The following is a 27,516-nucleotide window of genomic DNA, read 5'->3' as shown; positions in this document are numbered from 1 at the left end:
GTTGGATGGCTCTTCCTTGGGGTCTTTCATCTACTTGGAATCCGACAGTGGCTGAGGCTGGAGTTATCCTAAGATGTGACTGGGCTGACTATCCAAGACGGCTCACTCACATGCCTGCAGTTGCCGCACATGCTTGGAGCTCAGCTGGGACTATCAACTGGAGTAAGTAGGTGTGGCCTCTCCTGTGGCTTGGGCTTCCTGGCAGCTGGCTTCCAAAAAAGAGTGCTCCAAGAAACACGGAGCAGAAGTTGCCAGTCACTTAAGGCTGGAACCTGGAAGCTGTGTTATACCACCTCTGTTATATTTTACCAGCTAAGCAGTGGCAGAGATTTCACTTTTCAGTGAGAGGAAAATCCAAGGTTGTGGCCATCTTTACCACCACCGTGTCTAGGAGGTGACTCACTCATTTTCACATTCTGCATCCCTTGCAAGAAAAGGACACATGTTGTGTTGTCAGAAGCTTTCTTCTACATTTAAACTATCCATTTAAGCATTCCAGATGGCTTAAATGTCACCTTGTTGTCATAAGAGTTTTAGTACAAGAATTTAAAGGCTATAAAGAAATGGTCAGTACTAAAGTAGATGTAGCTATTTGATAGGTTCCTCAACCACATAATATTATAACCAATGAGGCATTGATGTTTGAAATGTTTTTTCTCTAGCTTTCCTATCCTAGCCCATAGAACTTTTTCCTTTTAAATCAGTTCTAGTTTAAATATTGAGTATTTTTCTAAAGATAGTCAGAAATCCTGTTTCTTTTTGGCATCCAACAGAAAAAGAAAACATAGCCTTTTGGCTCTCTGAGCAGCGCCATGGCAGTTGGCAAGAATAAGCACCTTATGGAAGGCAGCGAAAAGGGAGCCAAGAAGTAAATGGTTGATCCATCTTCGAAGAAAGATTGGTATGATATAAAAGCACCAGCTACGTTCAATACAATAAATTTTGGAAAAACATTAGTTATTCAAAGAGCCAAAACAGGATCTGATGGCCTCAAGGGCAGTGTTTTCAAAGTGAGCTTTGCTGATCTGTTGAACAATGAAATTGCGTTTAGAAAATTCAAGCTAATTACTGAGGATGTTCAGGGCAAAAACTGCCTAATTTCCATGGTGTGGATCATTTCATTACCCATGACGATATGTGCTCCATGGTCAAAAAGTGGCAGACTCATGTTGATGTTAAGACTACTCATGATTATTTGCTTTGTCTGTTCTGTGTTGGTTTTACTAAAAAAAACCACAATGATCAGATTCAGAAGACCTGCTATGTTCAGCACCAACAGGTATGCCAAACTCAGAAAAAGATGGTGCAAAATCATGACCTAAGAGATGCAGGCAAAAGACCTGAAAGAAATGGCCAAAAAATTGATTCCAGATAGCATCAGAAAAGATACAGAAATACCTTGTCAGTCTACTTATTCACTCCATGATGTCTTTCTTTGTCAGAAAAGTAAAAATGCTGAAGAAGCCCAAGTTTGAAATAGGAAAGCTCATGGGGCTTCATGATGATGGTAGTAGTTCTGCTACTGGGGATGAGATAGGTGCTAAAGTTGAATGAGCTGATAGATAGGAGTCACCAGTCCAAGAATCTCTTTAAAACTCAGACTTTTAATGGTGACAAAAAATCTTATTTGTGATGCTTAATTTCTAATCATTCTTTTTTTTTTTAAATTTTTATTTATTTGTGATAGTCACAGAGAGAGAGAGAGAATGAGGCAGAGACACAGGCAGAGGGAGAAGCAGGCTCCATGCACCGGGAGCCCGACGTGGGATTCGATCCCGGGTCTCCAGGATCGCGCCCTGGGCCAAAGGCAGGCGCCAAACCGCTGCGCCACCCAGGGATCCCTCTAATCATTCTTTTTAAATAATCTAAGCTTAGTGAATCAGATGTTCTGAACTAATGGTGAAATGAACTTTTCTTAACTGCTGTATGGATTTTATCCACTGCTCTTAGGTACTAAAGAGCTCTAAAAGATTAGTGATCTTTTTTTAAGCCATAGTGATCTGGATGGAAGTTTTATAGATGGTTAATAAAAGGAAAACTTTTCTTTAAAAAAAAAAAAGGAAACATACATTGATTATAATTTCAGGAACTCCTTTTAAGATGAAAATGTTGATGAAATAGTTATTAAAATTCAGCTACTATGCTTCTGAGAAAGATCCAAATTTCCCTCCCAATTGTAGTTGTTCATTACATTTTCTCAGTGAATATCAGACTGGCAATAATAAATGCACAATTTACAAAATGGAGGGAAATGTGTGTTTGATTTTAATTCTCAGGAAAATTACAAAATGGAAAAACCTTAAATACATGTTTATTTTTTTCCGAGGATGACATCACATATACCCATTGTAGAAAATCTAGAAAATATCTAGGTTTAAGATGAAAAAAAAATCACTATAATCATGCCATTCAAAGACAGTAAGCATATATTTTTTTAAGATTTTATTTATTTATTCATGAGAAACAGAGAGACAGAGAAGTAGAGACACAGGCAGAGGCAGAAGCAGGCTCCCTGCAGGGAGCCCGACGTGGGACTCGATCCCGGGTCTCCAGGATCATGCCCTGGGCCAAAGGTGGCGCTAAACCACTGAGCTACCCAGGCTGCCCAGTAAGCATATTTTTATTGTGTTTCTAGGATTTCAAAATATTTATATGTCATATATAAAATACTTATAACTTTGCTAATATTGCATTTATGTACCCTACCATTTTGTCATTAAAATTAAATTGTGAGCATTTTCCCGTTTTATCAATTATTTGACATTTAAAACCCACATGAAATAATTTATTATATGAATTACCATAAGTTACATAGTTCTGAACTTTTTAATATTTTGCTATTATAATTAAATGCAGTGATAAAAAAAATGCAGTGATGATCATTTCTGTTCAGAAAACTACAGATGATTTTTTTAAAAGATTTTATTTATTTATTCATGAAAGACACACAAAGAAAGAGGCAGAGACACAGGCAGAGGGAGAGGCAGGCTCCAGCAGGGAACCCAATGTGGGACTCGATCCCGGGACTCCAGGATCACGCCCTGGGCCAAAGGCAGGCGCTAAACCGCTGAGCCACCCAGGCATCCCTGATTTCTTTCTTTCTTTTTTTTTTTTTATGCATCCCTGATTTCTTAATTACAGCATCAAATTTGACAAAATTTTTCACTAAACCCTTATTAACTTGGTGGAAAGACATGGGTTGGACAAAAGCTACTATTGTTATAGGTCATGGATAGTTAAATAACGTTTTCCAAAAAATGGTGATCAATGCATCTGTAAAAAGGTCTATTGAGGTCTTCCATGAAAAGTATTTGTTGATGCCATTTTAAAATTTTTTTATGGGGATCCCTGGGTGGCGCAGTGGTTTGGCGCCTGCCTTTGGCCCAGGGCGCGATCCTGGAGACCCAGGATCGAATCCCACGTCGGGCTCCCTGCATGGAGCCTGCTTCTCCCTCTGCCTGTGTCTCTGCCTCTCTCTCTGTGTGTGACTATCATAAATAAATAAATAAATAAATAAATAAATAAATAAATAAATAAATAAAAATAAAAAAAGAATAAAAAAATGCTCCACAAAGAAAGTATATACTGCCCTTATTCCTCACTAGGGATATTCACAATCACATAAAGAAGGAATTAATCTGGGAAGGTTATAATGCCTTCCATTTCTACGATATTTTTAAAAAAGATTTTATTTATTTATCTGAGACAGAGTGCCAGAGAGAGAACACGAGCAAAAGGGAGGGGCAGAGGTAGACTCAGACTCCCCACTAAGCAGGGAGCCCAATGCAGGGCTCAATCCCAGGACCCTGGAATCATGACCTGAGCTAAAGGCAGATACTTAACTAACTGAGCCACCCAGGCACTTCCATTTCTAGGATTCATTTTATTATTTTATTTTATTTTATTTTATTATTTTTTAAAAGATTTTATTTATTTATTCATGAAAGACACACAGAGAGAGGCAGAGAGAGAACAGGCTCCGTGCAGGGAGCCCGATGTGGGACTTGATCCCAGGACTCCAGGACCACGGAGTTCATTAATTATATTTTTAAAGGCACTGAAAAGAGATTTCTTAGACATGATATATTTAGCTCCCCAAGTATACAAATGCAATATATTTAAATTCTTATCACTTGAGTTACAGTGGTATAGAATTAAAAACTATTTAAATATTTGGTAAAAGGGACTCCTGGGGTAGCTCAGCGGCTTAGTGCCTGCCTTTGGCTCAGGGTGTGATCCTGGAGTCCCAGGATTGAGTCCCACATCAGGCTCCTTGCATCGAGCCTGCTTCTCCCTCTGCCTATGTCTCTGCCTCTCTCTCTGTCTCTCATGAATAAATAAATAAAATCTTAAAAATAAATAAATAAATAAATAAATAAATAAATAAATAAATAAATAAATATTTGGTGAATATTTAACACCAATAGGTTTTAAATGCTATTAGTTGTTGTTTTCTGTTTTTTGGGGTTTTGGGTTTTTTTTTTTTTTTTTTTTTACATTTTGTGAAAGTTGAAAATGAACTTTTCTTATAGTTCAAATAACTATTTCCTATGAGCTTTATTTTTATTGATTGATTTATTAATTTATTTTTGCTGTGATCATTCCATGGAAACCTATCCTTAATTCTTACATAATTCGAAGACTCAAGCATTGTAGGTGAGAACCGAAACTATCCACACCCACATAGCTTACTGTATACATTAATATGACTTTATTATTCTACTATCTTCATCAAGATGACTTTATTATTCCAGGAAACTCTTGCTCTGAAAGACAGAAATTGCAAATAATTTCACTGTCTTGAGAAGTTATTTAAAAACTCATTTTAATTAACATCCAATTGTTTGACTTTTCAGTAGATAGTATCAAATGACTCTTTGTTCTCCAAGACTCTCGAAAATCCTTGCTTCAAAATCCTCTCCTTGTTTACCCACCAATCCTAGCCTTTTATATTATGATCTTTACCTAATTCTAAGCAAGCCTCCACATTAAAAGATTTGCCTTAAAACAAATTTCGACATCTAAGAATCCCAAATTTGCTTCTATACCCCAAGACACTACTAAGGCAAACTGGCTTTTGGGAGCTGAGGGGGCATCCCTGATTTGTGGAATTTTATGATTTCTGTGGTATAAATACTGTTCTATGGCAAATGACATCAACTGAACATAGAAAGAGAAGCTCAGAATCAACCTTCACAGGCTGGATGATTTTAGGAAGCTCCAGGACAGCGCTCTTCCTAAAAGACTGCTAAGACAGTGTTTTCCCACGCTTCTATAACCATAAGCTCAGATTGTTTTATCAATGGATTGTTTGGGTATTTAGGGAGAGCCAGTACTCAACAATATTGGGGACCCATGAAGATCTCATCAATAATCACTCTTGGCCATGACTCAAGATCTCAACTCAAAACCATGGGTTCCTCTGTGGCCCCTAGAGCCTCTTGCTGAGATAGGGAGCTATTGGTCTCTCTGACTGGAATGATGAGGTCAGTCTTGTTTTGAGTCTGAACTTTGGTTTCTTTTATTAAAGCTCCCCAAATGCTGGATTTATTTTGTCTTCTATGAATAAGGAACCCTCTTTAGGAATCTTTGATTACCTGATCATTTAAAAATCTTTTTTTTTTTTAATTTAAAAATCTTTTATCCTTAGTAGAGATCAGTCATTACTTAGAATGAAATTTGTCTATGTCCCTGTCATTTTTGTTGTATATCTATATGGGAGAAGTTCACAGGGAGGATATGTGAGTAACCTGGATAAATCCATTCTTCAAACTGGCCCTAGGAATTGAGAAATTCAGAGAGTATCTTCTGAACTTTGGAAAATCCTGTGGAAAAACTATGCCTCAGGTCACTAAGTAAAATTTTATGAGAACTTTTTTCATAAAACAAGAGCCTTGTTTTGTCTGTGAAATCTCCCCAAACCTTTCTGTCTGGGGAGAGCCACAAATTGGTCAGGTTTGTAGCTGGAGACAGGCCAGCCATTAGACAAGGGGGGCGGGGGGGTGAGGCACAAGGTATACAAGCAGCACTTTCAACTCACCAGTCCCAGACTCTCCTGGATTTGCCTCAGTACCAACACTCTTATTCCCTCTGATATAGACTCCTGCTTCTTACATGTTTATACCAATTCCCAAATTCTTATGATTACCTTTCTAAATGGCATTATTCCACCAAGAATAATTTAGAATTATAATAGCCATCTTGAAGAACTTTTGAGGTGAACAAAAGTGTTTGTTGGAGACTTATGTTACAGCGTAAAGGAACAGAATTCCACACATCCAGTGGTCTGCGTTTTTTACTGTTTTTGAGGAATTTTCCAAAGGTATTCAGAATCCAAAACTGTTCCCTTAAAAGATGTCTTGGCCACGGCAAACAAAAGATAAAAACCTAAAATTGGTGTCTCTTCTAGATTCCTCCAAATCTCAGTACAATCCTAATAGCCTTCATCCTATTATTCCTCAGCTATTTCTGCCATTTTCTTCTGACTTGTTCCTTTCTCTCCTGGCTGGCCAGAAACCTCCAGAGTGCAAGGAAAACTGCTTTGGTTTTAAGATCCAGTCTTATTCTGAGCTGAAAGCCAGTGTTAAAGATTTTCCAAAATCTAGAAAGGTTTGTTTTCCAAAATAAGCTCAAGTTAGAGTAAACCTAATAGAGAACTGATTCTTAAAACATTCATCCTCCTAGTTAAAAACCCCAGTGGGTAAGGATGTATTTTCATTCAGAATTTTAGAGCCATAAATGGAATATCCATTCCCTGTTTCCTATAGTAGCAAACTCAAATTCTATTGTCTTTGAACCTCCTGAGGCAATATATTGTGGTTTTAGATTTGTATTTTGTTTTCTTTAGTGTCCCTTTAGATCATAATAATCAATACTTATTTGCCTTCTTCTGAAAATATCAACACTGTACCCATCTGGGCCTGCTATGCCTAGAGTCTACTAAGGCACTTCACACCACACTTCTCACAAGTCCTCAGCCAGGGCCTAAAGAATTCCTGGAATTCTACTCTTTCATTCAGATGAGGACTCAGGACAGAGAATCCATTTCAGAAGATAAGAATCAGAAGTGGAATCTGAAGTTTCTAACAGTTCAAAGTACTTATATATTAAGCTGGTCCATCAGCAAATATATTCCAGAAGTACAGACGACAGAAGAAACATTACTTATGTATAATAAAGTAGGTATTAGATTTTACAGAAGCATTTGCTGTTATGAACTCCCATCCTGATATTTAATAGTTTTCAAAACTCTCAATTGTCTAAATTCCTGATAAAACATTTCAATTCTATATACTGGGATATTCAGTAATACATGAAATTTAATTGCTACATACTTATGATATCATCATTAAAAAATTCTAGCTTACAAATATAATTACACGGTAAAGCCCAAGGCCAGTTTATAGAGGAAGGCTTATGTTTTTTTCCCCAAGCCAATTAATCCATCTATGAATTTATTTCTGAGAGAAAAAAAAGACCTATTATTAATACAGATTTTCAGAAATAATTGGGATAATTATTTTATGGTGAACTATTCTCATTAGAAAATTTAGTAAGTGGATTTCTGATTTATCTAGGATTTCTCTATCGTAGGTGAAAATCTCTTTCATTGATAAGTAGACTAACCCATGGGTGAGCTACACTGAATCACGCTACTTCAAAAGTTATGACTTTCTTATTAGATGACTACAAATCTGTTATTGGGTGATTCCTTATATGACAAATATGAAATAAATCACCAGTGTTTTCTTAGTGAAATATAATGAATAAACATAACACCTTAAAAACAATGCCAATAAGGGGCACCTGGATGCCTCAGTCAGTTAAGCATCTGACTCTAGTTCAGGTCATGATCTCAGGGTCTCCTTGCTCTGTGAGGCGTCTGCATGTCCCTCTGCCCCTCCCCCACTTGTACTCTTGTGCTTTCTCAAATAACTAAATAAAATCTTTAAAAGGGGGCCACCTCGGTGGCTCAATGATTGAGTGTTCACCTTTGGCTCAGGTTGTGATCCCAGGGTCCTGGGGGATCCCTGTGGGGAGCCTGCTTCTCCCTCTGCCTATGTCTCTGCCTCTCTCTCTGTGTTGCTCATGAATAGATAAAATCTTTAAAAAATCTTTAAAAAAACCCCCAACAACACCAATACCTAAAGCACACACAGAGCACAATAGTATAGCCTAGGTGCTAAGTTTACCCTGATATGAAGGTGTAACCATTACCCCTTGAGCAAGTTTGAGGCTATATCCTTAGTCCTATTAATTAGAATTCAAACTGAATATTTTCAGATGTCTATTTGACAATGTCAGAATTGAGTTCACATGAACTAAAAAAAAAAAAATCCCTTCCTTATGAATCCTCCTATCGTGGTCATCTTTAAGTCTTTATGAAACGGCTCAGTCAAGGCATCCTGATAAAAGGAAGCACCATATTTACACATCAATTTAATTAGTAGAGTTCAAAGGGCTGTGCAAACATTATCTAATTAAACTTCACAACAATTCAGTGAAGCAAGAGAAGGTTTACCCATTATCCTCATTCACAGAAGAGAGATTTTGAGGTGCTGAGAGGCTAAATGATTTCTTAGTTTCACAATGATGAGTCAGAGGTGAGGCTGGGAACAAAACCAGAACTCTTGTTCAGATATAAAAGTAACACCATGGAAATGCTTATTCAGGTGGATCACTCCTGCCGATGGAAGTTGTCCTTCTACATAAATAACAAGAGTAATTGCAGTGGAATTTGTATGAATGTGTACGTTTCTCTCTAGATTAGAAAAGCTTTCTTCAGCATTATTTGCTTTGAGAGTCATATGATGGCTAACTGTATCCTAAATAGAACCTACAATACTAGTAAGAGTACTTCAGTGTCTTCCTCCCAAAGCCCCCCTGTTATTTCTAGGAACCTTCAAAAAGTTATTTATAAACTAGTGAGTCAGTGGCAATGACTACAGAGCATATTTTCTTTTTCTCTGGCTTCTTTGGTTCCTATTGGGTATTATTTGGCTGTGATGCATATCATTAGAATATACTGTCCATACCAAGGACAATCTCTGGATATCTAACAAAGCCTCTAATCCTTGGGGTGCCAGAACAATGCCAGGTTTCTCACAGAACTGAGGGCTAGCAGGATCCTGCTCTTTGCCATATTTGATCATTTAGGAGTATGGAATCCCTTTGTTCTCAGAAATTCACAGGATCACTCTTGAGTAGTTCCCTCAGCTTCTGCCTTGAATCTTTTCTCTCCAAAATCCAGTGAACTTGTAGGAGCTGGATGCACACTTCTCTTTTCTTCCTCTCATCAACCAAACCTTGTTCCCTTCAAATAGACATTGGTGCATCTGGGGCATGAGTAGAGGTTGAAGGACAGTGGGGGTAATGGGCAGGGGGCTATATTACTAATCACTATGCTATATACACAGAGTATTAAAGTCAAATGGAATGGATTTCAAACATTTTTAACCCCTTTCTTTAAAGGAAAAATGTTTACCAAGCTCAATATGTAACATTATCAAAGCAAGGAGAAATGTACTAGTTGCAAAGAGATGGGGTTGGGGGGTGGTGCTCTACAGCCAGCCAACAGCCCCTTAGGTTCCCCAGAGTCAAATTTGAAAACTAGGGAGTCCAATTCCTTTTCTTTAAGGATGTAGCTCCTAAAGGCCAGATAGTCTCAATAATGCATACAAAAGAGACCCGATATTCAGGAAACACAAAACATTTTTGGATAATCCCTGTAATTCCCTTTGTCTATAGTCCTAGACCTTCCCTTCTCCTGTCTCATTGTGGGCTGGTGTCAGCCTATTGGTAACCAGTTTTGTGGCTGGACCAGCCCTTGTGGCTTTTATTATGACTGTAAGACATTGTCAGCAATAACCATCAGGAAACTTTGAGAAAAAGGAAAAGTTTATTATTTATATGACAGCACACCATGGGCACACAGTGAAGTCACCCATAAGGAGAGATATACAGGCCTGGGATTCTGCTTTCATTGTGGGTTAGGGTGGAAATTTAAAGTGCAGGAAGAGAAAACACAAAGCAGCCCAAGTGCTCAGTTATCAAAACCAACCAAGATCTCTGGCAGGGAGGGCCAGCCTGGCTCTTTATCTAGTAGCTGGAGAGGTGTTTACTGGAGATAGCCATCTTTGAAATGGATGCCTCTTTGAAGTGTATGCCTTGGCAATCAAAACTCTTAGGCCTAGCTTATTAGGCACTTGGTTTACAAAAAGCAGCCATCAGAGCTTAATGCCACACACCTCCTTGAAGCAGTCAAGCTGTGGCTGAGACCATCTGTGCTTACAGACTCAGAGAAGTGATACAGACAGGAAAGAGGAGAGAGAAGAAGGAATTCCTCTCTGGCTCTTGGATTTCAAAAGACTAACACTTAGGAAAGATAGAGGGACTCAAGCTAGAAAAAGGGCTAAATATAAAGTCAGGACAGTTGGAAGAGGTGGTGAGAGCTTAAGACTTGAGAGGTTCCCAGGGAGACGTTGCCAGTCAATGTGCCTTGGGCTGTGTCTTGGAGAGTTGGCAAAAAATCCAGTATTGGTTTGGGATGTTCAAAGACAAAGGCATCTTTTCCTCATGGTCTGGGTGGAGGTTCAGAAGGTGTCATGGCTCCAAATAATTAAATGGATCTAAGAAGAGCCTAGGCAGATGCCTCAGACACTTAGTTAAGAGTTTACCACTGCAGGGATGCCTGGGTGGCTCAGTGGTTGAGTGTCTGCCTTTGGTTCAGGTTGTGATCCCGGGGTCCTGGGATCGAGTCCCGCATCAGGCTCTGTGTCTCTGCCTCTCTCTCTCTCTTTCTGTGTCTCTCATGAATAAATAAAGTCTTAAACAACAACAACAAAAAAATAGAGTTTCCTGTTGCAGAGTGATAAGCCACTGGAAACACAAGGGCCAGTGCATGTGTAGACAGTTGGCTGAGGACCAGATGAGATGAAGGATAGTTCATTGGAAGACAGTTAAGGAGCATAATAGTGAGAACTAAGTGCCCCACCATGTCTGGGTCCTTACACACAACCTCAGGGAAGCTAGAAGGAGAGTCCAAATAGATGAAGCTTGAGTTTTTTACTACTTCAAATGAACTTTTAAAAGATATTAATGAAAAAGTCAATAACAATTGGGAGGGGGTAGGCTAACAGATGTTTAAGGATACAGCGGTTGGTCTAGATAATTGATCACCAAAAAACTGAAATGTTTTTAGAATTAAACCAGGGCACCTGGGTGGCTCAGTGGTTTAGCGCCGCCTTCAGCCCAGGGCCAGATCCTGGAGACCTGGGATCAAGTCCCATGTCAGGCTCCCTGCATGGAGCCTGCTTCTCCCTCTGCCTGTGTCTCTCCCTCTCTCTCTCTCTCTCTCTCTCTGTGTCTATCACGAATAAATAAATAAAATCTTTAAAAAAAAAAAAAAAGAATTAAGCCAGATCTACAACTACCAGAATCTCAAGCATAGATAACTGACTTTAATCTATCATGTTTAAAGTATGTTGGGAAGACAATTTAACAGTGCTTTGCTTCTTAAAAGAAAATAATGAAAAAAAAAAAAAGAAAATAATGAAGCCTCCACATGTGCGAATTAGATAAACTGCCTTTCTTCTTTATCTACCACATAAAACTAGGGATCTTGTCTAGATTTTTACTAGACAAGTACTGCTCTAGAAAGCTTGTTGCTAGACAAGTGTTGATAAAGAAATATTAAACTTGGCAGGTTGTATATGTATCAAATTACTATTTTACTAATCTATATATTTAGGATTATCCATGACAAAAATACTAGCCATGGCAAAGTTTAAATGCTTGTCTAGCCTCCTCTGTTCCTTGCCCAACATCTAAGATTCAGGTTTAAATCTCAGGCTGTACAGTTAAAACCTGGGTAACCTTGAAGAAATGCCTATTTCAATTTCAGTCCCAGTTTCTTTACCTATATATCTAGAATAATAACAACTTCATAAAAATGGCTAGAGAAGTAAATGAAATGATGCATATAAAATGCCTAGCACATTGCCTGGCATCTGGAAATTACCCAATTCATGCTCAGGATATGCCAGAATCATTCACACATTATTCTGGACAAAAAAAAAAAAAAAAAAAAAAAGTGGAAGAAGAGAAAGTTATCGTACCTGCATATGCTATGTTATAACATGGTATTGATAGTTAGACGGGAGCTAGAAGCAAGGACGGCGATACATAGGTTACACATTAGAAGCACAACATCACACCTTAGAAGCCTGGGACCACATCATCCTGACTTTGTGGCTTCCCAGACCCCTCAACATCTTAGCCTTGTGGCTTCCAAGACCTCAGAGCAGAACCCGTGCTCTCCTCTCTCACCTCTGCCCCGAAGGAAATTCCTAAATGCAATTTGCATTGCGGTTTTACTGCCCTCCCCACCAGGGGGGAAAGCTGCCGTGACATTTCCGGTACAAACCTTGTAGCATCAAACACTCCCCTTCCCAACCTGTGGGAGGAGTCTGTCAAAAGACTGGAAGCAGCTTCCATTAGAGACTACCCTGTCTGTGACCCAAGACCCTGCCCACATAAAAGGAAAGGACCCCTGTGGTCTCAGGGTGGTTGCCAAGTCTGGGTCTGCCCATCCTCCCATTGAGAGTGTCCTGTCCTTATAAACTGCTTTGTGTTTGCTACTCTGCTTCCTGCTGTCTTTATGCAAGTGAAGATCCTCCTGTAAAAGCCTTCCCTCTGGAACCCAGGAACTGAAACTTCCATTCACACAACACAGTCTCTCCCACTGATGAGAGTATTTTTTAAACTGTGGTCTGTGACCCATTAATGAGTCTTGAAACAATCCAGTACCCATCAGCATTTTTTTTTTTAAGAAATAGCATAGCATGACATAAGAGGAAGACACATAATAAAAAAATCCTTCATAAAAATGTGTTTTATGTTTACATATATAAGTATATATTAAGTCGTGAAATGCATTAAAGGCCCTAATTCTTTATCCCTATTCCCCCTGTATTCAAACTCCTTAACACATGACTTTGCAGTCTCTTTATTTAAGAGGTGGAGTCTATTTTCCATGCTTAGAATCTGAGCCTGGCTGTAGAAATCAATCAGTCCAACAGAATAAGGCAGAAATGACAATATGCTAGTTCAAAACCTCCCCCCAAAAGGTCTTGCATCTTTCCACTTGCCCTTTGGCAACCCCGCAATCACTATAAACTCACATCTGGGCCTGTGTGCTGGTCCCAGGTTAAGGAGCAGAGGAGACACCCAGCAGACTCACAGACACTTCTAGAGACACAAATCAATCAATCTGAGGTCAGCTCAGCCTAGCCCAGGGATCAATCTCCCAGCAAACCAGAGCTGGGAGTTATAATAATGACTGTTGTTTTGTGCCACAGAATTTTGGCATGACTTGTTCTACTACAACAGTATGAAGTAAGACAAACAAACAAATTGGTCATAAATAAAATACTTGAAAGATGCAAGTTAGAAATCGACGTATATTCTACCAATTGTAATGGGCAGTGAATTTGTTTTCTAAGAGATCCCTAATACCTCCACTTATGATAACATGAAAGGTCTTTTATTACTCCTTCAGACCACTGTACATCAGAACTTCTCATTTATGATGTTATATAAAAATCACCTCCTTTTTGTTTCTGGAAATTTAAACAACATAGAGAAGTAACATAGAAAGATATATGAAAAACAAAGTAATAACGCAGAAAGTAGGAAGAAAAAAAAAAGAACCCCCCATAATGCCACCACTCAGATTTAACAAATATAAACACTTGGCATATTTACTTCAAGTGTTTTTTCTATGTTTGCACTTTATTGTCCTTTAAAATATTAGAACTGTAGATATAGGTAAAGTATAACTCGAACTTAATCCCCATTCTTATCCCCTTGCTAGACTGCTGTGTATTCTCCTAATCTTCTAATCTTTTTCTCATTCCTTTGTCTACATTTATATGCTCCTGCATATAAACTACACATAAAACATGGAGAGGCTCTTAAAACATAGGGATGGAATAAGAAGCACATACTAGATGCAAGTTACTGGTAATATTTTACTTCTTGGGAAGGGGTAAGCACATAGGTATTAATGATTATTATATAATTATTATATAATTACTATTATTATACTGACCATATATCTTGCGAACTTGCCAACCTGACTCACAAATTCTAGCAGTTGTTTTGTAGATTCCACAGGATTTTCAGATAATCATGTTGTCTGAAAATAAAGACCATTTTACTTCTTCCTTCCCAACCTGGATACACTCTATCACTTTCCTTACCTGATTACACTGGACAGAACCTCCAGTAGAATGTTAGATTGAAGTGGTCAGAGGGCAGACTTTGTCTTGTTCTTGATCTTCGGGGGAAAGTATTCATTCTTTTACTGTGAAGTATGATGTTAGCTGGAAGGTTTTCATAAATGCTATTTATTAGGTTGAAGAAGTCTCTTTCTCACTCTGCTGAGAGTTTTTGTGGGACGAATGATGGATTTGGTCAACTGTGATTTCTGGGGCTATTGAGATTTTTAAAAATTATTATTTTTTTGGGCAGCCCCAGTGGCCCAGCAGTTTAGCGCCACCGTCAGCCTGGGGTGTGATCTTGGAGATCTCTCTCTCTCTCTCTCTGTGTGTGTCTCTCATGAATAAATAAATAAAATCTTTAAAAAATATATTATTATTTTTGTTTGGTCGGTTTTAGTTTGTTAAAATGGTGAATTACATGGGTTGCTCTTTTTGAAAGTTAGACCAATCTTGCATTCCTGTGGTAGACTTCATTTGGTCATGATGCATTATTCTTTTAATATATTAAATTTGCAAAAGTTTTGGTCAGAATATTTGCATCTATATTCACAAGAGATAGCAGTCTATAGTTTTCTACTCTTGTAATCTTTGTCTAGTTTTAGTATCAGAGTAATGCTGGCCAGTTGGGAAGTGTTCCTTCTTTTTCAATTTTCTGGAAGAGTTGGTATAGAACTGGTAATACTTCTTTATTTTTTTTTTAAATTTTATTTATTTATTCGTGACAGATAGAGAGAGAGAGAGAGAGAGGCAGAGACACAGGCAGAGGGAGAAGCAGGCTCCATGCAGGGAGCCCGACATGGGACTCGATCCAGGGTCTCCAAGATCACACCCCAGGCTGAAGGTGGTGCTAAACCGCTGGGCCACCGGGGCTGCCCCAATACTTCTTTAAATGCTAGGTAAAATTCACCAGTGAAGCCATTTGGGCATTGAGATTTCTTTGTGGGATGAACTTTATAAATGTAATTCCTTTGATAGATATAGGGCTATTTAGGTTCTAGTTTTCTTCTTTTTTTCTTTTTTTAAAGATTTTATTTATTTATTCATGGGAGACACACAGAGAGAGGCAGAGACATAGGCTGAGGGAGAAACAAGCTCTTTGCAGGGAGCCCGATGTGGGACTCGATCCCAGGACCATGGGATCATGACCTGAGCTGAAGGCAGATGCTCAACCACTGAGCCACCCAGGAGCCCCTCTAGCTTTCTTCTTGAGTGAGCTTTGGTACTTCGTGTCTTTCAAAAAACATTGGTTCATTTCATCTAACCTGTTATATTTATTGGCATACATTTTTCATCATATTCCCTTATTATCCTTTTAACATGTTAGAATTTGTAATTACATCAACTCTCTCATTCTTGATACTGGCAATTTGTCTTTTCTATTTGTTTTCCCTAATCAGTCTGGCTAGAGGTATGTTCAACTACATATATTTTCTATGTATTCCACCCAAAGGCCTGTGGATCTTGGGTTTTTCCGGTCTGGAAAATAGAAATGGCTCTATGTAGGTGCTGGGCACTGTTCTCTCCATTCCTTTTAGGTGATTCTTTCTCTGTATAAGTTTCCTTATATACATGCACCCTGAGTACTGAATGCCCCCCCCCCCCCCCCCCCATCTGAGTCTCTCTCTCTGCAGCCTCTTAGCGATACTGTGTCCTGTGAACTTCAGCCACTATGGTCTTCCCAGACTCAAGGCTCATTCTCCTCAGCTCAGAAAGTCCTGTGTGCTTTACCAGGGTGACCCCCATCTCATGGCACAGCCTTGAAACCCTCAAGCCCAGATGGGATAATCAAAGTGCTCACCTTATTAGTTTCTTATGTCTCAAGGGAGAGTTGCTGAGTCTAGTGAATGTAAATTGCTTTTTCATATATCTTGTGTGTGTCTGTGTGTGTGTTTTCCAGTTGTTTCAGGCAAGGAAAACACCCTGTTCCTATATCTTGGTCAGAAGCAGAGTCCCATGATTATATTATTTTAGGTGAATACATTTTTATAAAGAAGGTTCACATCAATACCTATAAGTCTACAGTATTCAAGTGTTATCTGTTGTATGCATGCACCCATTCTATTTATCTATTCCTCTACTGGTGAACACTTTCACTATTTTTAGTTATTCACTATTAAAACAAACTGCAGTAAACATTTTTGATTATACCAGCAGATTTCTCTTTAGTCACTTGAAAAATGAGATCTCTACACCATATGATAGGCACATTTTCAGATTTATTAGCATTTTCAAGTTACCTTCTGGAGTGACTGCCATGAAGCACATCTCTTTCAGCGTGTTTACAAGTATATGCTTTCCTACATCCCTGTCAACATTTAATATCATCAGACTTTATTCTTTGCCAATCTGATGTGTGAAAAAGTATCTCATTTCGAGTTGGCATTTACCTGATTATTAGTGACATTGAGAAATTTTTCATATTTACTGACTATTTAAACGTCTTTTATAAATCACCCCTTTTAAAATTAGGTTTTTGTATTTTTCATGATCATTTAAAAAGATTTATTTATATGAGACTGTTCCTTACCATGGTAAGTTTCTGTCACCATTGGATCCAGGGTGGCTTCCCAAGACCTGAGGTCTCAAGCTCACTGGCCCCACCCACTGTGTTGTCTTCTAGTAAGACTTTCAGGGTCATGCAATTCCTGGCCAAGAAATAAAAGTAGAAGCTGTGCATTCCCCGGTGCATTTGGATGGAAGCTGGATACAATCAGAGACAACCTCAAGAGGAGACATGGGAGAGAGCCAAGCTGGGCCTACAAGTAATCGCACATGATATGGCACATGTATATGTGCTATACGATATCCCTTGCTCCTACCGCATCATGCTGTAACATCATGTCCCCTGGACAATAGACATGTTTTACTGGGAAAACCATTTTCTACCATTTCTATGCTTCTGTCCTAGTAGGTTGGTTCAGTGATAAATATGTGAGACCTTAGGTTTACATAATAAATATGTATATATATATACTGGATATAATGAAGATTTTTTGTCCCAATATAATGCTTTATATTTTATTTTAACTTTAATGGGCACCTTGTCTATAGGTTTTAAAAATTTGATATGTTGGGGGCCTCTGGGTGGCTCAATTGACTGAGTTTCTGACTTGATTTCAGCCTAGGTCATGAACTCAGGGTTGTGAGACTGAGCCTAGCATAAGGCTCCATGCTCAACGGTGATTCTTTTTTTCTCTCTCTCAAATAAATAAATAAACAAACAAATCTGATGCATTGAATTGTGTCATTTTTTTTGTTGTTGTTGATTTTTCATTTGTGTCTGTATCTTTTCTAAGAAAGCTTTACCTGGTTGAAATTCATGGAGATGTTTTTCCATTAAAATCTCCAATAATTCATTTTATTATTATTATTATTACTTCCATCTGTAATTAATTTTTATGTATGGTATGAGGTAGGAACCTAATTGGATTTTTTTTCTTCCAAAACAGGAAGCCAATTGTTCTAATACTATGTATTGGATTGCTATTTCTCTCAAAGTTTGACAACACCTTTATTTCATACATACATACATACATACATATGTGTTTGTCTCTGAGTTGTTTTTTTTTTTTTTGTCTCTGAGTTTTAAAATTTCCTCTTGGGATCCCTGGGTGGTGCAGTGTTTTGCCGCCTGCCTTTGGCCCAGGGCTGATCCTGGAGACCCGGGATCGAATCCCACATCGGGCTCCCGGTGCATGGAGCCTGCTTCTCCCTCTGCCTGTGTCTCTGCCTCTCCCTCTCTCTCTGTGTGACTATCATAAATAAATAAAAATTAAAAAAAATAAAAAAATAAAATAAAATTTCCTCTCCCCTTCTCCTTTCCCTTTCTTCTTTTCCCACAAATCAGTTTGTATAAGGCACAATAATATATTTTATAAAGAATTAACAGAAATTATCTCAGAGCCTCTTATTACTTTTATTTTTTAAATATGAAGAACCCTAGTCTTTCGACTTATTTTATACTTAATAATCAGATTTCCTACATCTTAGGTTAGTTTTGGTCATGTTTTCCCCTTAGGTTTAAAAATACTGCTTTTTTTTTTTCCTGCAACAGTTTTGCCACCAGAACACAGGTGTCGTGAAAACCACCGCTAAACCTAAACCAAAAATGGGACAGGAAAAGACTCACAACAACATCATCGTCATTGGACACGTAGACTCGGGCAAGTCTACCACTACTGGCCATCTGATCCACAAATGTGGTGGGATCGACCAAAGAACTATCGAAGAATTTGAGAAGGAGGCTGCTGAGATGGGAAAAGGCTCCTTCACGTATGCCTGGGCCTTGGATAAACTGAAAGCTGGACGTGAACGTGGTATCACCACTGATGTGTCCCTGTGGAAATTCCCCGTGGAGACCAGCAGTGTTATGTGACCATCACTGATGCCCCAGGACACAGAGACTTTTATCAAAACCATGATTCCGGGCACACGTCAGGCTGACTGTGCTGTCCTGGTCGTTGCCGCTGGTGTCGGTGAATTTGAAGCAGGGTCTCGGGGAATGGGCAGACCCGTGAGCGTGCCCTCTGGCTTACACACTGGGCGTGAAACAACTAATCGTTGGTGTTAACGAAACGGATCCCACTGAGCCACCCCACAGCCCGAGGAGCCCCGAGGACATCGCCCAGGAAGTCAGCACCCGCACCACGGAGCTTGGCTACCCCCCACGCAGCAGCACCACTTGTGCCGTCTCTGGCTGGAAAGGTGACGACAGGCTGGAGCCAGGGGTAACACGCCGTGGGGCCAGGGACGGAAAGTGCCCCGTGAGGACGGGGATGCGGGAACCCACTGCTCGGAGCTCTGGCTGCATCCCGCCGCCGACTCGTCCACCTGCCAAGCCCTTGCACCCGCCTCTCCGGGACGCCTGCAAAATCGGTGGTGTCGGTACCGGCCCGGGGGCCGAGGGGGGCTGGTGTTCTTCGGCCTGGCAGGGGGTCACCTTGCTCCGGTCAATGTTACACCCGAAGGAAAGTCTGTGGAAATGCACCGGGACGCTGGAGTGAGGCTCTTCCTGGGGACAACGTGGGCTTCGATGTCAAGAGCGTGTCTGTCAAAGATGTTCGTCGCGGCGACGCGGCCGGCGACAGCCACAAGGACCCACCCGTGGAAGCAGCTGGCTTCGCGGCTCAGGTGATTCTCCTGAACCTCCAGGCCAAATCGGTGCTGGACACGCACCTGTGCTGGGCCGACCCGCAGCTCACAGCGCTTGCAGGTTTGCGGAGCTGAAGGGGAAGGTAGATCGTCGTTCTGGAAAGAAGCTGGAAGATGGTCCCAAGTTCGTGAAATCTGGGGATGTGGTTCCTGGCAAACCTATGTGTGTTGAGAGCTTCTCTGACCACCCTCCTCTGGGCCGTTTTGCTGCTCGTGACATGAGACAGACGGTGGCGCGGATGTCCTCAAAGCGGAGGACAAGAAGGCAGCTGGAGCTGGCAGAGTCCCCCAGTCTGCCCAGAAAGCCCAGGAGGCTAAATGAGTATTATCCCCAACACCTGCCACCCCAGTCTTGATCGGTGGTGGAAGAACGGCCTCAGAACTGTGTCAATCGGCCACTTGGGTTGAATAGTAAAAGTCTGGTTAATGAGAACAGCGCATCGTAAAACCCTCAGAAGGAAGGGAGAATGTTGTGTGGACCATTTGGTTTTATTTTTTTGTGCGTGTGTGGCAGTTTTAAGTTATTTGTTTTAAAATCAGTACTTTTTAATGGAAACCACTTGACCAAAAATCTGTCACAGAATTTTGAGACCCATTAAAACAAAAGTTTAATAAAAAAATAAAAAATAAAAATATCGAGGTTCTAAAATTTCATGGCATAAATTTATTTATATAATTCTTTATTGTAAAATGTTCCACAATCTAGTTACACGCAACTTAAATTTTTGTGATGTTACGTTTTGTGCCATCACTTTCTTTTTTCCTCCTCTCTCCTAATTTTGCTCCTGATGACTACACACATCCAGGAAAATTGTAGTGTATTCTATAGTAGAGATTATAAATTTATTTTAGTCTTTCACTGTTGGTATCAAACCCAGCTTTTAGGCTCCACTAATTGTCAATTGATTGCTCTAGTGTTTCAACAATACCTTGAGGAACAAATTGCTCTGTAGTGTGAATCAGTTAGATTTAAGCTTCTTTACAGAGATAATCTTTGAGGCCAGTCGTTTGTCCCACTCACAGGAGGCGTTTTCCTGGTTCTATTTTTCCTTGTATCTCTGTTAAACATACAGCTGATCTGTGATTTAGCATGTTGCTCTCAAGAACTCCTCGCCTCCACGTCTACCACCAAAATCTCCATTATTTTTAAAAGTGCCTTCAAGGCTTGATCTTCCCTTTAGTCTCTCCAAATAAAGTCATTGTCCTTAGAAAGACCTACATTGCTCTCCGTTCTTCCAGCCAGTCTCCCTATGCAAAAACTCTGAGCTACTTCTCCAGGCCTGAGGGTGGGGACAGTGGCCCATGGCTTTAATGAGTTTCAGAGAAGAGACAGAGGCTCTGAAGAGCTGAGCTGATGTGGTTTTCTTTGTCCCACACTTTTACTCAGCCTCCATAATCTTTCTTCACACAGATCCTGTAGTATTGTTGGTTGAAAATTTTATTTCCAACTTCAGCCATATTAGATTGAGTGTTACTCTACACATTCTGCCCTCAGACAGACATATTTTGGAGGGAGAGCTCACCTTAACATCATGCCTTCTACTGATGTTTTAGGGACTCATTCTAAAGGAGACAAACTTTGAGTCCTTATATATCTAGAACTTTCTTTGTTTCACTATCACTTCTGAGTGATAGTTCGACTAGGTAAGAACCTTAATTTTTTCCCCCTCAGCGCACCTAGATGGCTCAGATGGTTAAGCATGTGCCTTAGGCTCAGGTCATGATCTTGAGGTCCTGGGATGGAGCCGCACAACCCGCTCCCTCCTCAGCGGGGAGTCTGCTTCTTCCTCTCACTCTGCCCCTCCCCCTCAATCATTTTCTCTCTCTCAAATAAATCAGTAAATCTTTAAAAAAAAATCAATCAGTTTTCTTCCTCAAATTTTTGAAGACATTACTCCATTGTCTTCCGGCATCCACAACCATTGATAATTAATCAGTCTTCACTCAGATCCTTGTTCATTTACAAATACTTTCTTTTACCCTTGTAAATCTTAGGATTGTTAATGTTCTGAAGTTTTAATATTATGTGTCTAAATATAATTATTTTGCTTTAGTATTTCTCATCACAGTGAATCTTTTCAAACTCATTATCTCTCTTTAGTGTCATAAAATTATCAGTGATCCTCCTTTAAGATGCTATCTATATTATCCCTACTATCCTCTCCTGGAGGAGTTTCTTGAATTATTGTCCATATCACAAGTTGAATTCTGAGATAAGTTCATTTAATTATCCCAGTGGACTTATTTTTCTGCTGTGCTCATTGCTATTCAGTTTGCTTTTAAAGTTTTATTTTTTAATTCCAATAACTACATTTTTTATTGCCAATGTTTCTTATTATTTATTCTTCATAATTATCTATTCTTGTGGCATAACCCCATATTCTTGTTTTTAAACTTTCATTCTTCTCTCATGGCTGAAATCTCTTATCTTACTAATGGCATCAAAAGTCCTTATTTTGAAGTCCTTTTTTGGTTGTACTAGTATATCTATTTTCCTCACTATCAGCTTTTCTTGTTTACCAGTTTGTTGTTTGTCTTTCATTGTCTTTGTGAAGTGCCTATGTAGTCATTTTCCACAGAGTGTCTCCTCCGAGAGCATCCTGCTGTCTTTTTTTTTTTTTCCATTCTGCTCTCTTATAAGCAAGGTTGTGGTGGCCTCTGCACAGGCTCCACTGGCAGTCTGGCTCCTCTGCAAGTCTGACACTCAGGGCTACACTCTTTACAGTTCTATTTCTAGAAATGCTCCTGTTAAGGCTCAGCTCTGGGCTCCCATAACTGTATGAACTGTGTTGCAGGAGCCCCAAGCTAAATGTCAGGAGGTATTGCTGTCCTTAGGTCAGCCGAGAGTCAAAAGCAGGTGGCATTTTTCCCAGCACCCAGTTTTACACAAGTTGTATAGATGTGGCTGTGAGCTACACACACAACTTGTGTGGGCATAAAGATACTGGCACCTTTTTCCAAGCACTCACTTGGGTTCCAACCCTTGCCTGCCTATGGACTGATTTCACAGCTCTGACTGTTCTGAACTTTATTTGTTCCCCATTGCCTTTTTCTTTCTTTTTTTTTTTTTTGCCTTTTTCTTTTAGGAAAATATCCTTACTCTGGTCTACAGAGATCTCTTGTTCTTGTTTTCTAGAACAACTATGTTTATTAATTTTAAAAATGTTTTGCTCTGATGTCTGTTTGTAGCAGGTAGGACAATATGTGTACAATTCAACATTATTGACCAGAAAATAATACAAATAATTTCTTTATATAAAATGTTATATATTAGCAATGATATAATATATACAGAACATATGATACACAATATATACCATAAAATATGCAGAAATCTTATTTTCCCATACATATAGAAAAATCCTACCTAATGGGATAATAGGTTTTAAGGTCTATGAAAATTGTTCTTGAAGGTACCATGCTGGAGAACAATCTACTGCCTCTCAGTGAATCCAACATGGCTGGTTTTTCTCTCCAGTACTTGATAAGATCAGTTTCTCTGATTGATACCAGAGGTGGTGGCTGTCTCAGGTTTATGGGCCATGCTGAATGAACAATAAGTCATATCTTTCATCTACAGACTCACATATAATGAAGTATGATGCCTGAGTTCTAAGAGACATGTAGGAAGCAAGACTGTCTGAAGGTAGAGCATATTTATATTTCTATGTTATGTTCACTCCTGGACATTCCTAATTAAATAGAATGTCAAGTAACATAGCCTGTATTATTTAATATACTATTTCTCATTGTTTTTTACTCTTACTATTGCTTTAAAAATTTATCTAGGTTAAGTGCAAGTACTATGCAATTCATATTACCATATGCTGTGATATATTAATGATTTTATGTACTTCAAAGGGAATATTTAAGCATATACCATGGGATGTCAACAGGTATGGTTTCAACTATTAGAGCAGAGAGCATGAGTTGTGGTAATTGAGCAGCTTAGGAATTTAGACACTCTCCCCAAATATCTAACTTATACTCAGGAAAGTGCTTTCTCACATAGCAGCACCTAAATCATTCTTAACCAAAATCGAAGCCAAGCAACACAATATCAATTTAAAAAACCTACAGGGGACACCTGGGTGGCTCAGTGGTTGGGTGTCTGCCTTCAGCCCAGGGCATGGTCCTAGAGTCCTGGGATCGAGTCCTGCATTGGGCTCCCTGCATGGAGCCTGCTTCTCCCTCTGCCTGTGTCTCTGCCTCTCTCTCTCTCTGTCTCTCATGAATAAATAAATAAAATCTTAAAAAAAAAAAAAAACTACAGAAAATTCTGAACAGCACGGGCACTGAATTAAAGTCAGGAATTCAAAAAAATAATAATAATAAAGTCAGGAATTCTTTTGTCTAGGACCCAACAACTAGGGAGTATGACCCAAGATACATCATATGACTGTTTGGACAACACATGTAAAGTAAAAGTTATAGACATCTCCTCCCTAAGAACACCTCAAATATAAATATTTCATAAAATATTCACTAACTTTTCCCAACATATAATAGGCACTTATTGATGGTTTAATGCACTATGCTCTGTCTGCGTACTGACAATGCAAAAATTAAGAAAAATACATGGTCTGTTTTTAGGAGTTCATGATTAGAGAGTCAGACAACTGTAACAGAAAATGGCAGTGTAGTGTAGAAATTTGTAGGATGAGAAGGAAAATCAATCAAGGAGGGCACACCTAACCTGGCTTGTGGTAGTGAAGGCTTGTTTTCCAGAGGACTGTGATGATTCTGAGATGCCTCAAAATATGTCAGGTAAAAGGGTAAGAAAAGCTGTTCCAAACACAGGAACCCAACTCTACAAACAAATATGTACTTTCTCATAAACTTCTTAGGTTTAAGGAAACTGAAAAGAGTTTGAGATTGTTAGTCTAGGATGCACATTGGGGGCAATGGCTGGAGATGGAGCAGGAGTCTGAAGATAACTACCAAATGACAGAGAAGATACTTTATTTCCCACTGTGCACTTAGGAGAAGAGGAAGGCTGATTCCCATTCAATTGATCACATTCCAGTTCAGATACATCCTGAATTTACAAGACTGTTTCTCCATTGGACAGGTCAGAAATAGCTTAGTTGCTTGGAATTCAATTCTTAGAAGAAATTATGGCTGGGTTTATGCAATGATCTGGGGGGAGGGACACAAGAGAAGTCCCTTTGGGGAGGACTGAATAGTCTCTGAGGGACAACTCACCCAGGTCAGCACATTAGAATCATCTGGGGAGTTTTTTTTTTTTTTTTTTTTGTATTTTTTTTTATTGGAGTTCAATTTGCCAACATATAGTATAACACCCAGTGCTCATCCCGTCAAGTGCCACACTCAGTGCCCAACACCCAGTCATTCCATCCCCCCCCACCACCACCCCTTCCACTGTCCCTTGTTCGTTTCCCAGAGTTAGGAGTCTCCCATGTTCTGTCACCCTCACTGATATTTCCCACTCATTTTCTCTCCTTTCTCCTTTAATCCCTTTCACTATTTTTTATATTCCCCAAATGAATGAAACCATATAATGTTTGTCCTTCTCCAAATGGACTTACTTCACTCAGCATAATACCCTCCAGTTCTATCCATGTTGAAGCAAATGGTCGGTATTTGTCATTTCTAGTGGCTGAGGAATATTCCATTGTATACATAGACCACATCTTCTTTATCCATTCATCTTTCGATGGACACCGAGGCTCCTTCCACAGTCTGGGTACTGTGGACATTGCTGCTATAAACATTGGGGTCCAGGTGTCTTGGGTTTTCACTGCATCTGTATCTTTGGGGTAAATCCCCAGTAGAGCAATTGCTTGGTCATAGGGCAGGTCTATTTTACTCTTTGAGGAACCTCCACACAATTTTACAGAGTGGCTGTACCAGTTCACCTTATCTGGGGAGCTTTGAATATTCTCACTGATTAGGCTGCATCCCAGATTAACTAAGGCAGAATTTCTGTGGGTGGAACATAATAATCGGTATTTTGAAGATTCTCAATGGATTCAAATGTATATATAGCCAAGGTTGAGATCCTGCTCTAAAGAAAGAAGTCAGGTGTATGTAAGGAGCTTACACCAGCATAGTATTTTTTGTTAGGGGAGAGATGAGTCTAAGTAGATAGTGTTCTTAACTTAGATTGGACTTACATTCTCCCATGAAGTTCACGCAGGGTCTCTGGAGAGGGAGAAGTCAAAAACAATGGGAAGGGCTCTTTCCTTAAAAATTCTATAGCATGTTTTGTGCCCCTCTAAGAGAGTACCACGAAGAGGTATTCATTTCCATTTTGCAATAGAACTTCAAGCAGTTCTAGCTTGAGGTCTCCAGCATACCTAGAATGGGGTGTGTAATTAAGAGACTGTGTCTGGCCACGGTGACAGTTGTTGTTGTCAGGAAATATGGAACCTCATACCCATATGAATGTGTCGTGGGGAGAGGGTGCTGGGGAACACCATGTGAAAACTGACTGGATATGTCAGCTAGTATAAAAACCCATGACAGACTAAAAAATAATACCAAAAGTGTGAGGCATAATTAAAAAGAATTACACATGGAGTCTCTAAAGCTTTAGTACTACAGGGAAAATATCCACATAGGAAATATTTTCATTATTTCAATAGATATTTGCTGAATAGCTACTATGTGCCAGGTACTATAGTAGGTGAAGGAAATAAGGTAATGGACAAGACAGACAAACATCTTTCTTAACAGAACCTATACTTTCAAAGAGAAGATAGCAAAGAAAAAAATAGATACATAATGCAATGTCTGATAATGAGAAGTGCCAGAACGAAAAATAAAAGGCTGCTATTTTTAGATAGGCCTCTCTAAACATAAGCCATTTGAATAGAGACATGAATGAAAAGAGTATTACTATGCAAATTATTGGCTTGGGAAACATTGTTTTCAAGACTACATTCTTAAAAATTATTAAAGATTCAAAGGAGCTTTGCTTATGTAACTTATATACACTGATTTTATCATATAAGCAATTAAAACTGGTAGACTGTTTAAATATTTTTTAATTATTTGGAAAAAAATAATAAACCTATTTATTAATAGGTTTGTTATAACCCTATTTATTAATTATTAATAAATAAATAAAACTATTACATGTCAAAATAAACAATAAAGTTTATTTAAAATAACTATATATTCAAAGACAAAAAAATAGTGAGAAGAGAGGCACTGTTTTACCATTGATAATCTTTTTATGTTCAGCTTAGGAGAAGACAGCTGGATTCTCAAATCTGCTTCTGTATCCAGCATCAGACACATATGTAGTTGAAGTAAAAGGCTAATAAAAATAGCCTTTTAAGATTCATGACCAAATAGTCACCATTATGTTTTCCAGTATGAATGAGTGTGTTAAAGGAAAAAAAAAAAAAAAGAACAGGTATATGCAGATGAGGACTGACCCTCATATTTAAGTGTCTTTATATCTGACTGGATATTGTTCCAAAGTCTTCCTTAAGGGACACCTGTCGGTTGTCTGTCCTGCATCTTCTTTCTAACTAAGACTTTACCCTTTTGGTGTCTCTTCTCATCCATATGGTTGCACAGAAGCAGCTATGTGAGGATAGCATGAGTCGTAACCCCTCTTTAGACTGGAAAAAATAATTGCAACTTAAAGTAAAGCTTCGTGTCAAATCCTTTGGTAAATTAAAGACCTTTTTATAGTGCAAATATTCCCAACAAAATTAATACATTTTGTGAGATTAAACAAGTGTTTCTATATGCTTGAACTTTCTTAAAATATGTTCATTTCAAACTATATGAATGTACATTTTTATGAACCATAAATATTTTCAAAAGCATACCAGGCCCATAAATTATTTCCTCTTTTGCAGTTGATGAAATGCTAAAATGTAAGCCACAGAAGTTTGTCAAATAAATCATTTTAAACTGCAAAAAAAAAAAAAAAAAAAAAGGCTTTTTAAGATAATCATGGTTATCTTTCCCTGAATCTACACCAAAACTTTACAAGCGGTAATTTCTCAAAGATTAGTTAAATGTGGAATTTGAAGCCAGTTCAATGAGCTTCCCATATTCTGTAATATTAAAGTCCAATATTGGTCTATCTTCTATTATTAAT

General features: G+C 38.9%; 1 protein-coding gene across 11 annotated transcripts in view; it reads right to left on the bottom strand.

Annotated features, from left to right (window-relative positions):
* MTHFD2L (methylenetetrahydrofolate dehydrogenase (NADP+ dependent) 2 like) overlaps positions 1-27,516 on the bottom strand; it is a 134,956-nt gene that overhangs the window by 34,637 nt on the left and 72,803 nt on the right. The window contains exon 7 of one of the 11 annotated variants that reach the window (XM_049093060.1): positions 14,251-14,384. The exons of the other annotated variants lie outside the window; for them this stretch is intronic. Coding sequence (XP_048949017.1) covers positions 14,266-14,384 — 119 coding nt within the window. The 3' untranslated portion in view covers positions 14,251-14,265. Of the gene's footprint in view, positions 1-14,250; positions 14,385-27,516 lie in introns of those variants that run through there. 11 annotated transcript variants of the gene reach the window in all.

Source organism: Canis lupus, chromosome 13 (genome assembly GCF_003254725.2).
Source record: "Canis lupus dingo isolate Sandy chromosome 13, ASM325472v2, whole genome shotgun sequence".
Taxonomy (NCBI): domain Eukaryota; kingdom Metazoa; phylum Chordata; class Mammalia; order Carnivora; family Canidae; genus Canis; species Canis lupus.
This window is presented reverse-complemented; position numbering and strand designations above follow the sequence as displayed.